The sequence below is a fragment of the Anoplopoma fimbria genome, chromosome 14, assembly GCF_027596085.1.
Source record: "Anoplopoma fimbria isolate UVic2021 breed Golden Eagle Sablefish chromosome 14, Afim_UVic_2022, whole genome shotgun sequence".
In the NCBI taxonomy this organism is placed as follows: Eukaryota; Metazoa; Chordata; class Actinopteri; order Perciformes; family Anoplopomatidae; genus Anoplopoma; species Anoplopoma fimbria.
The window spans coordinates 17,200,164-17,212,393 of NC_072462.1; the positions used below are offsets into that span (position 1 = coordinate 17,200,164).

Sequence of the window (12,230 nt, forward strand, 5' to 3'; positions counted from 1 at the left end):
GGTCGCTTTATTTTCAGGTGTTATGACTATTTATATATACTTAATAATCCATCACAATATCCCTTTATATTAATGCTTTAATGTGTATTCATTTCTATTCATTTTTATGGCCTAGGCCTTTTCTTCCTCTTGGCACAGGAATCTGATTGTTCTCTTTTTTAAAAGTCTAGCAAACTTTCAGTTATGAAGGACTTTTTTCAACAAAAGGTAAATAATGAAATGGCCATGCAATCAATGTAAGTCCAATACTCACTCTCCTTTAAGCTCAGTTTTTGGTCACCACCAACTTATGCACTTTATGCAACCCAGTTACTGTCGGTTTTCTGATTTAACCATGTTGAGTTACTGGCCGCTGTCTCAGTTCTCTGTGCTCAGTAAAGTCTTCCTTTTTCAATGACTGGATGACTTTTCTTATTAACGTATGCCCCCTCATAACCCTGACATCCTCCACTGGACATTCTATATTCTACAACATACAGTATGTGGACCACAATAACTGTCCATTCTGCCTTCCAGTGAATTTTAACAACATGCTGATCATTGCTGACTGCAGTAGAAAAAAACACACAGTCAGGCTTTTTTTTGATAATCTGAAAGAGATGCTGACTGAATGAAAAATGGAACTACTCATTACTTTTGTGATATCAGCTAAGATGCTCCAATTACTGGAGACTGGACATACAGAAATGAAAGAAAAAGTATTTTTTGTATCAAATGTTACTGGAATCAGCAAGCTCTCTTGACAGGAATAGTCATAAAGTCACTTCCCTTTTCACTAGTGGCAAATAGAAACTGTTCCGACTTTGCTTGCAAGCTAGCAAGTGACCATGATAAGGACCTTTCTTTTTCTCATGGACTCAGAACAGAAACAGAGAGTTTGATGTATTGCTGAAACTACTTTCATGAGTTTCATGAAAAGCACAGGCAAAGCTAAGGTGGATTACAGATTGTACCGTAGAGTTTCTCCATCCTTAGTGTGGGGGTAAATTGTGTACCCTCTTAAAAAAGATAATTCAAAAAGAATGGTACATATGATATTTTTATTCAAAATTGCTATCGGGGCTTCCCTGTAAAGAATGCAAAAGTAGTATTTATAGCATACATATCAACACATTTTGCAGCATATCTGGGTTCATACAAAATCTAACCACACGTTTGTATAATATGTAACATGTGCTTAATGTCTTTGTTATTCACAAACATTTGTGCCCTCAGTATATCATACTGTTTGGAGCTGCAGCACCCTTTCTGTCTCAATTGTGTCCTTCAGTGTGGGGCAGTGTCCCGGGCAGGCCATGACCAACACCCTGCATCTTCCTCTTTCCATCAGAAACTTCCTCAAGGACTCATCGAAAAATTGGTTCCCTTCTCTATACCCATCCAGCAGCAGCAGAGGCTCACTGGACCTAGTTAACACCGTCCTCAGCTTATCCTCCATTGCTATCTTTACCGGGAGAGAGAGTTGATTCGTTATTTCATGAATCAGGTGACCCTTCACTTTGCTGCAGTTGACAAAGAAGAGAAGTGGAAGTTTGCTGAGATCGAGGAGGTTAGAGAGTGCATGTGTGGGCCCCTCAGTCCAAGAAGAGACCAGGATGTGGGCTACTGTTGTCTTCCCGCTTCCTGGTAGTCCCTCAAGGAAAAGTGTCTCTCCTGCTTCTGGGAGTAGAGCTTGAAGATTCACAGGGTGGCCCTCACTGAAAAAAAAAACAAGCAGAATTGAGATTGTGAGCTACACATTACCAAAAAAATATTAAAGCAGCTGAGTTAACTGGATTTGTCCACATACAAAATTTCAGTTCTTAAGGTCCGTCATATTTAGGACAATGAAATATGACAAAACCCATTCATTTCAATGGAATCGCTGCTATCTGTGGATTTGCTCACACTGCTAAAGTAAATCCCAAATTTTCCCATTAACCTTTGGTGACCTCTGCTGACCAATACCCAGCCATCTTGGCAGTCCATAATGTGTAAAGATATATCATAATTAGATGTGATGCAATATCCGACTTTTTATTCAGATACGAGATACAAGATATAACAATACAAATATGTGTGGACTTATTGATACTCAATATGACGAACAGAGGTAAACGAGACCGTCAGTGAGAAGTCGACCGCTTTTCTAAAGGGACTCAGGTGTGGGAAAACATTTCCGCTTTTGTCAACAGGGGCTGCCAAAATCAACACAAATGAAAGTTCCTTGTTGTAGCTTTAAGTAAGTTTTAAGTGTTTTTGCACTGTGGTATTGCTACATTTACTTGAGTAAAAAAAGTAAGAGATCTTAGTACTTCTTCCACCTCTGGCTAACTGACAGATAAGAAGGTTAACTAACATTAAGCAAGCTAGCTAGCTCACAGATCAAAGAGAACATGGGGAAATTCAAACTTGTACCAATGGTTTGGACCGAAAAATAATCAAAATGTTACTGGAAATGAGATCATAGAAGTCTGGCATCCTCATGATCAATGCGGAAAATGTGTGTTTGTGACGCACTTGTTTCGCAGCCTGTGAGGCATTTCCTCCACAACAAAAGCATCCCAGTGGTGTCGCACCTCTGGGCTGAAGGAGAAGTTACAATAATGGGCTTTCAGAAACACCCCCAGGTTTTCCTCCATGGAAACTGCAGACAAGAACAACAGGCCTGATCATGATCACATCCACTTCATTTCATGAAACAGAAGCAACGGTGTGAAAAAATACATTAGATGTTTTCTTTCCATGCTACATACGCTGATATTTGTATAGTACATTTTCTTTATGTTCAATTTTTACATGAATGTGGTTCAGTAGGATAATGCTATCACAGACAACTGGAAGAAGTTGTCTTACTGAATTTGTCTTCTTGACTTGTTCAAAACCTTGAACTTGTATATGTCTTTAAAGATGTAAGGGCAGTTTTGCACAAAAAACAACAGGTTTTTATCCAGTACCACTCCAAATGAATTATGTATGATCATTTTAAGGACTGATTCTCATACTGAGTTGATTCATCGATTAGATGATTGACAGAAAATGTACTGACTAGCAGTTCAATTGTGATTATTTTCTACTTGTTATGTAGTAATAAACTGAATATTGTATATTATTATATTGTGACTGTAAAAAATCATTCCATACATCAACTGAAAAAAATGAAATTATGTAAAATAGAGTTTTTAAAGTCACTTACCTTCATTAAACATGATTATCTCTTCTTCATTGCCTTTATCTTTTTCTAGGCCTGATGGAAAGAACAACATTTGTCAGAACACTAACACTGAGGAGAGCAACATTGAAAGAAGTCATCATGTATTCACATACATCCAAATGCAAAATTAAACAAACAAATCTGACATGTACTTTGTAGTGTACAACTTCACAGAAGAGGGGTTCCTTTCACATGTGTTTTCGATAGTATAAGTGTTGAGTCCATGTTACAAACACACACTATGGATACTTCTGGGAATTTATTCAATAGTTATATTTCAGTCAAGCCACCTTCACTGAGCATTTTGCATGTACAAATTTAACTATAGGTCTTATGGTGTTGCTGTGGATGTTATTTGTAACTTGTAAGAAGTAATGCAGTGATTTCAGTTTTAGTTCTTCTTGTGAAAGCACAGTTGTTTGCTTGATGGCTTGTTAAGATTTCCACACTGGTCACAAGCAGCGCAGCATTTAGGGAGCATGAGCAGGGCTTTGAGACTTTTCACAGTTAAAAACACTTGCAAACGTGTAATTAAACAAAGAATTTCATATTTTCATTAGTAACTTGCTGCACATTGCTTAGCTGGTCGTGACCACAGCGTGATCCCAGCCTCTGTGTCATTGCAGTCAGAAAACTTGGCTAGTTAACTTATTTCTTCTGTGGTTGTGACTGTTGCTGTCAACATGGCTGTTACTTTGGTTGTTATGATTACAAATCCTGTAACACATTCTTTAATGTGTGTTACATTGATTACGTGAAGGGGTTGTGCGTATGTGAAGTGAAGTGAATTGTTCAGAACTGTTTAAACTGCAGAAACAGACCTACCTCGAACGTCGACCAATACGTTCCTGGTATTATGAGTGCTGGAACCTGTAGAAAAAAACAAAAACATTTAGTGTGTTGGTACTGCATGTGTGTACTGTATGTATTTAAGTATGAAGAGATGGAAGGGTGGAAATTTGTTTGGCACTGTACAGAAATAGTTTCAACCATGCAGTTTAGTAAAATTATAAAATAAGTCAGGACAGTCTTTGTTTTGAAAGCTGTTTTGACTGGTGATATATATATATATATATATATATATATATATATATATATATATATATATATATGGGTTTGTAAGGTATTAAAATGTTTTGTAGTATTACAGTATTTTCTCTTAAATCGTAAATCTTCAATCTTATGTAAGTACATTCATTGTTTTTACTACACACTTGTAATAAGACTTTATGGTGTCCATGGCCTTTTTTTGAAATTGGGACCGAATAGCATCTTAAAAATACCATCCGTAAGTTTCGGACCTGTAGCTGAAGTAACACTTCTTATCATGTTCACACATTCATATATGGAGAAACATCTAATAAGTGGACTATTCAAATTACATAGGTGTTTGTTTTGGGGGATTGTACAAACAACAAACGTGCTGTACCGAAAAACTACCCACGCAATAACAAATAGCCTCAAATTCCCCTGTCACACAAACCATCACTAACCTGGGTGTTTCCAAACCTGGTTGTGTACCATGTCAGGTCAAAAAAGCTTAGTCATGCTGACATGAAAACATGCATGGCAAATCACATGCGGTAAAATTCCCTTGTAACGAAATGGCAAACACTAAGGTGACAAATCTAGCTGTAGTACTTCCTCTTTTCATCGGCAAGATAACTTGACTCAATATGTCTTACTGTCTGCATGGGAGCCTGCATTGTCTTTCCAAATGATATGATACAGTTGTTTACTGACAGCACACAAGTTCCTCTACCGATTTGACAAAGTCAAAAAGTAAACACAGCTAGAGTGCAATGGCCTGACAGAGGAAGGACACACTTTGGATGCTGACTAATGGTTTCTACAGTACTGTAGGTTGTTTGAGGTTCAAGTTGGACATTACAGTTCTGTTAAAAAGTTGTTTTTTTTAATAGGGTGTAACAGTTAAATATAAACCAGTGGGAATACCTATTATGGGATGCACAGCTTGATTTTCCAAGTGGATGTTGTAAAGGGAAATCCAGCCCTGCGGCGATCACACCTATCCAGCACACACACTGCCTTCAGGCTGCAGATTTAATGTCTCAGTGGTTGAGACAACTGGATTATAATCTGAATAATCAATTGCACAAGTATCTGTTGTTGTGTATCGCTGTGAGTTAGGCTTCTCATACGGCTTCATATACGAGTGCAAGAACAATCTTGTATTGTTGCCATTTGTCACTTTGTCACTTATATTATATTATATTATATCACTATATATAATATTTCACCATAGGTGTACGTTGAGTTGTGATGCATTATCATGCCTGGTAGGCATTGTCTCACGTGCCAGTGTCAAACAGAAATGTCGATTTCAATTTTATTGGAACTCAGAGAACTCAGAAAGATAATATATTATCTCCAATCTCAACCTGCATTCTATGCATCGTGTGAGCTGTGGTTGTTGTAAACAACCCGTCCTGAATCTATTGGGCAGCTGTTATGTGCTATACACATAAAGAATTAAGTGACTGGTTACCTTTTTGTCGTCTGTACATGACCACTGCAATGATGATGACCAACATTATCACTCCTATGCTCAACACAACGATGAGAGCATCATGTTTTACATGAGGATCAGGAATTCCATCTGTGAAAAGAGTGAAGAAAGATTGGTGTTAAATTCTACGCAAAAATTGCATTTCAGCAATGACAGGGCCAGGACACATGTTGGCATTTAGTGAGTTATACTCACGCTTTTAAGATGTTTGACCATTATGGAAATAACCAAAAATACCAACTGTCGAGCCATTGCAAACTTCCTCTTACTGGTTAAGAACTAAAATAAATGCAGCACTTAAACTGACTAAGGCTTGTCTACTTGTTTTTTGATTAGCTGTGCATTGGGCAATCTTCTTCTTCTTCTTTCTTCTTTGTGTTGTTTTATTTAAAGGCTGTTTTCCTTTATTTAGTCCTAAAATAACCTGAAACATTTGCAAACATACTGTGTAAGCAGGAACACGAGCAGCCCACACAACTCATGGCGAGAAGCCACACATTTCCATACATGACAACATCTCCTACACACTGCTGAATAAAAGTTCAAACCCAAACACCTCCCACAGCTTCACTGAAAACCAGTGCTGTTACTCGAGAAAACCTGTGAGGGAGAGCTGAAAGGCTCATATCTTTCCCCTCTGTTAGCTGAGTATTCACATTTGGTTTGGATAGGCAGCAGATGTTTTTTTCTATCAAAAGTTAAATGTGAACATAACAGGAAACGGCAGCAGAGTGATAAGTGTGCAAATGATGATAATATATTTCCTGTTAACATGGTGCCACGAGGGGAAACAAAAGGAAAAATATAATAATACTATAACATTTATGCAGATTGGCCCATTTCTGAGGAATGTATATTATATAATTTTGCTATAACTAGTGATGCATTATGTTTAAGCAATATTTAATGTTGCAGCTGGAGAAGGTTGGGCTGATTTCAGCTGATTACTGAGTAGTTTTCAGTATATGTATAATAATCTACAATAATACATAATCACTTTTTGGTTGATTAGTTTTTGTATTAATTGTCTGAATCTGCAAAGAAACTAGGAAACTTATCAATTAAATGTTGTAGAATAAAAAGTAAAATCTTTCCCTCTGACATGTAGTCGAGTAAAAGTATAAAGTAGCATTAAATAAAAATAGTTGACTAAAGTACATCTGTACTTAAGTACAATACCTGTGTAAATGTGACCTGGAAATGTTGCAATTAAATGAACAACACATAAAACACCCTGTGTGCTTGCATAATCGCTCCGGTCAAATATTATGAGTCCTGTCATGGGAAAAAAGCCTTAAAGGGAAATAAAAATGTACCTGGAATGTGAAATGTTTCAGAAATGCCATCATTTGTGAAGAAACACGTGTAGTTGTTTCTGTCTGATGATCTGATGCGTATCTGACTGGTGACTGTGAAAAGCTGGTCTGCAGTCGATACAGCCGTGGTGGTGGAATTGAGTCTTTGCAGGTGTCCGTCCTGCCACGTAACAGAAGACTCGGGGTATCCCTGAGACTGGCAGGTAAGCAGCACCTCATCCCCCTCTGCAGCCTTATGAATGCGTTTAGTCACTGACTTATAGGGTGCTAGGGGAGAAAAACATATAATTACTACCTTATAATACCATGATCTATTTTTATGATTATGTTCAAGCAATCTCGCATGATAAGGGGAAGATCTTGAGGAAACGTAAACTGAGCCAAAAGCATTCCTACCAAATTGAGTAATAGTTAGTTTCATTTTTGTTATGAGGTGGGGTGTGACTGCCCAGAAATGACCAGATGCCGTGACCAAAGACCATTACCAGAACAAATACCCTGAAGTCTTCATTTAAATACCCTAAAAAGTTACACTGTTGCGCTTTCACAGACTCTGTACTTACCTACAACGGACAAAGTAATCATTTTATAATCAACTCCTTCTGCTGTCTGTACCAAACACTGGTATGTCCCAGAGTCATTGATCCTGAGCCTAGAGACCTGTTAGGGGACAGAAGAAGAAAATAGAGTCACATTATGCCCTCATAAACTAAATGTTTAAATAAACCAAAATCTGTTAAATTAAGGAGATAACCCATCGCCTGCCCTACAAATTCTATGTCAATCTGAACACGTCACTCCTAAGTATTGACCTGTAACTTGGCCCGGCCTTCATGCAGCTCCTCAGTGAGAAGCTTCACTCTGCCCCGATAGTCCGGATCCCGGGACGCCAAGTGCTCCTTCCAGTTATCCATACGGTACACTTCCCGAAAGGAGGTGGAGCTGATCCAGTGCCAGGTCACCTTCAGGTCAGCATTAAGGTTTGATAGTTTAGGCTGGAACCTGCAGCCCATCACAACATCTTCTCCATAATTTGACTCATACATGGTTCGCTCTGCCTCCACAGTGAACAACGCTGATGGAAATAAAATAAAAAGTAATGTCAGGATTAATGTCAATTTACTAAACAGCACTGAACCAATAATCAACAGCAAATGAATCTCACTAAATGATTGTACTCTGCTTGTGTGTCAAATAAAAATAGAAATGTTTAATGAAGATGCAATTTGTGCCCTTATTTATTTATTAATGTCTCCACTACTGGACACTTTATAGTATATACCTGAAAGAGATTTTTACTACGCACCTGAGAGAGATGGCTGAAACAGGACTTGCAAAACTACAATTATGGCCCAGTCCATTGAGATCTATTAGGAAAAGAAACAAAAGGGAGATGTGCAGATGTTGAAATATTTTGATCATGTTACTCAGAGACATGAGTCATTTTACTGGAGAAGGCCAGATGTGAATTCCAAAGCCACAACTAGTTTCATCTAGTTTACTTCTTTACTCTGCAGAACAAAAGTATGACAAACAACAAAACAGACACAGAAAAACATACATCACATGTTGGTGAGAAATATATGGCATTCCTGATATCAGCATGAGTCAGCTCTGCAGAGCAAATTACTTCCTCATGGGTTTATTCTTGATAAAAAAATAAAGAAAAGACTCCGAAGCTGTGTAAATACCTATTATGGGAAATAATAAATACACACACAAACACACACACACACACACACACACACACACACACACACACACACACACACACACAGAGAGAGAGAGAGCTGTTTCTCTTTGTAAACAATTTGTATCTGAATCATGTTATGCTGTACCCACAAATCAAGTTATTGTTTTATTCACAAAGTACCATATCATACAGATCTCAAACTGCCTAACTGTAAAGTCATTTATAGAGGGAGCTGTGGAGTGATAAGCACATTAGTCATTTTCTCTGTAGATTTCCTCTGAAATGGAAATTACAACTGAACTTACTACAAAAAGCCTTTGGTGAATGTATTTAGTATAATTAAGATTAGGCTACAGAGCTAGATTCAGAGTAGTAAATGGCAAAATTAATATTCATAAATAAAACAGATAAATACCAATTATAAAACTGAAAAATAATAAGTGGACAGATAATTAAGTCATTATACCAAATCATAATAATAGCAATAATAATAATAATAATAATAATAATAATAATAATAATAACAACAAAATGGTCCATAATGATAATAATAATAACAACAACAACAATAATAACAACAACAATAATAATTAAAAGTATTATGATAAGAAGTATTAGTAGTAGAAGTAGTGTTATCATTGTTATAATTATTATTAAAGTTTACAATTTGTGAAAGACACAGAACCGTTGTTTATGCAGTCAATAATATATTCCTACCTGCAGTCCTTTAAACAACATCTTTTCATCCGGTGCTCCCTTCGCCCTTCAGCCCTGACTGACCGGCCCGAGCCTCGGCTGTACACTATAAGCGGGACGTGCTTCTGTGGGAAATACCGATCACACGCCCCCGAAGAGGCGTGAGTCATCCGGCAGCTCGTCCTCAACCCTCCGCACACAAACCTGACCAACGTTTACATGACGGGGTGAAACCGTCCCTATATTGTGAATAAAGCTGCAAGAAAACACACTTTAAACACACTTTAAATAAATAAATAAATAAATAAATAAAACCAACTTAAATAAACAATCCTAGTGTGAGAGTAACCAATGCAAGAACTAGGTCAAGGAAAGTGTCAACACACGGAAATGAGCACCGCAGTTACTGTAAGGAAAAGTAGAGCCGCGGAAATCGTATCTGGGTCATAAAACAGCTTTAATGCTGACTACACTTTCAACCAGTATTGTCAGATCAGATGTGTTTGTATGTGACTTCACGGTTTAGACAGATATAAATCATATTAAGCAGAATAGTTCAGTCAGACAGGATGTATGTGCAACAGGTTGCGGTTCTGTGTTTTCCCTGTGTTTCTCTCTCTGTGTGAATTTTTTTTTTTTTTTCTGTCTCTGTGTGATTAATTTCCTCTAATGGGTCTCTATGACGTCACGTGTACAGTACAGTACCAAAGCAGTGAGATCACTAAATGTTGAAGAGTTGAACAGTTCAGTGTTATTTATGTCAATAATGTGAGGCTGAGCATTTATTATGACTGATACAACTTTGGTAAAACATGTTGTATTATTTAAATACTATACTTTATTTCTTACCTCAAAAACAATGTAATATTATGAAAATGTACTTAAAGTATCACAAGAAAAAAATACTCATTGTGCAGCAGAACGCCACCTATCAGAATAACATTATTAAATATTATATTACTGGATTACAATTATGATGTATCTGGTTGAGTTGGAGCAAGTTGCAATTACTAGACTGGGTTTAGTCAGTTTATTCTGTATAAACTCATCATATTTTATAAACTCACCATATGTTCTGTATGTGAAATTTTAAACTGCAAAGTAACAAAGTATAAAGTACAAATGCTCCCCCTGAAGTGTAGTGTAGATGAAGCATGAAGTAGTAGAATATGGAGATACACAAGTAAAATACAAATTCCACAAAATTGGACACAGAACTTGAGTATATAAACTTAGTTTCTTTCCACCACTGATAATACAACTCTACCACTACTAACACTCGGCTACTACAGTACAGAAATTAAACTGGAATTTTCAGTCAGTGTTGATTTGCAAATGCTTCCAACAACAAAAGAGATTCATGTTCACATAAGTCAACATGCGTCATTTGGGAAAGCTGGAGATTTGAATGGACACTTTACAAACATAAACACTAAGTTGCCAGCTAGGTGGAATTCCTAATCACAAGAGGTGGCAAGCATCCAATACATTTAACTTCCATGACAGTACTGTCTGAAAGTTTCGTGGGATTTCCATCAGCTCACCAATTGGCTTGCACAAGTACATGTAGGCACACGCTTTAGATCTTCACATGGAAATAAGATAGTTCTCTGATCTTATCAATGTTTTTGTCACCAGGTAGGTCATTTTTTTGCCACCGTTTCCTCCATTTTGGAGACCCCTTGGGGTTTTAAGGACTTTACAACCATGATTAAAAGATACAACAGGAACAGGTTTGTCACACAGATCTTCTTTAAACAGGTTTTTTTTTATGAAATCCAACATCTGTTATTGTCTACAGTGCTAAAACATACAGTATGTACAGCATGCTACTGAGGGGGTGTACTGAGAGCAAAATACTCTGTGTGTGGTAAGGCTAAGGTAGGGTATTTCTTATTATTTATTGACTTTTATTGGTTCTATTTAATTGTTGCCTTTATATGCTGTACGTATGGCTCTTGAGATAATACCTACATTTGAGAATGATTGTGTTATAAATGGAAAAAGACATTTATTTTGAGGTTTTGAGGTTTGAACCTAAAGAGGTGGAATATCAAGTGTTACTTGTTCAGGAAGATGAAAGTTGGCCATGAGTCCCAACACTGTTGCATTGATGAAAAAAAATAAGATAGCGTGGCTTGATCTGGTTCACTGATGCATGTGGAGTTTTACCCTGATATCAAGTCAGAACAAAACGAGAAGCAGCATGGGATTGTACTCTCCCACAACGTTATTGTAGTATCCTCCAACCTTTTAAGGGCCCCTGATGGGCAAAGTCCATCCTTTAATCCTTAATTTATCGTGTTCTGGGTTCTGGATCCTATTGGTCATATTGGTTACTTCTTTACTCTGCAAAATAATTTATCTTAGATAAATATTACACATTTTACATCTTTATATCTATCTATCTATCTATCTATCTATCTATCTATCTATCTATCTATCTATCTATCTATCTATCTATCTATCTATCTATCTATCTATCTATCTATCTATCTATCTATCTATCTATCTATCTATCTATAAAAAATAAATAAACTATATAGTCTATTATATATTCGTACTAAACATTATTCCATTTAGAGTAATTTAAATTACTTTAAATTAAGAGAAAATTGATTGATGATTTTTAAAGATGATTTTTTGGTCAAAACCGGGGGCTGTTATTAATCCAGACTCTTAATTCTGCATAATTCTGATTTAATCCTCATAAAGTCCTTCTAATTTTGAGACATATTTATTCTAAATGCATCACAAGCCACTGACTGTAAAATAAAGAATTATTGACTTTGACCCACAAAC

The 12,230-nt window shown here is 36.7% G+C and overlaps 1 protein-coding gene across 1 annotated transcript; it reads right to left on the reverse strand.

The window, feature by feature from the left end:
- Window positions 1–1,012: 1,012 nt before the first annotated feature.
- LOC129102416 (programmed cell death 1 ligand 1-like) lies at window positions 1,013–9,528 on the reverse strand. Its single transcript, XM_054612554.1, has 10 exons — window positions 9,450–9,528; window positions 8,346–8,406; window positions 7,852–8,114; window positions 7,603–7,699; window positions 7,040–7,306; window positions 5,703–5,813; window positions 4,019–4,063; window positions 3,176–3,226; window positions 2,500–2,626; window positions 1,013–1,697 (listed from the first exon to the last, which is right to left on the reverse strand). Exons 1-10 carry the CDS (start codon window positions 9,468–9,470, stop codon window positions 1,220–1,222), a joined length of 1,521 nt encoding a protein of 506 aa, XP_054468529.1. The 5' UTR covers window positions 9,471–9,528; the 3' UTR covers window positions 1,013–1,219.
- Between the last annotated feature and the right edge of the window lie 2,702 nt (window positions 9,529–12,230).

What these genes read in the sequence shown, in the direction of transcription:
- LOC129102416 (XM_054612554.1), bottom strand. Translation starts at nt 9,470, where the DNA reads ATGTTGTTTAAAGGACTGCAG. An exon ending in AAGGCCGGGCCAAGTTACAG is followed by an intron (nt 7,700 to 7,851) that starts GTCAATACTTAG and finishes GTCCCCTAACAG; the next exon opens with GTCTCTAGGCTCAGGATCAA. An exon ending in CATGTACAGACGACAAAAAG is followed by an intron (nt 4,064 to 5,702) that starts GTAACCAGTCAC and finishes TTTTTTCTACAG; the next exon opens with GTTCCAGCACTCATAATACC.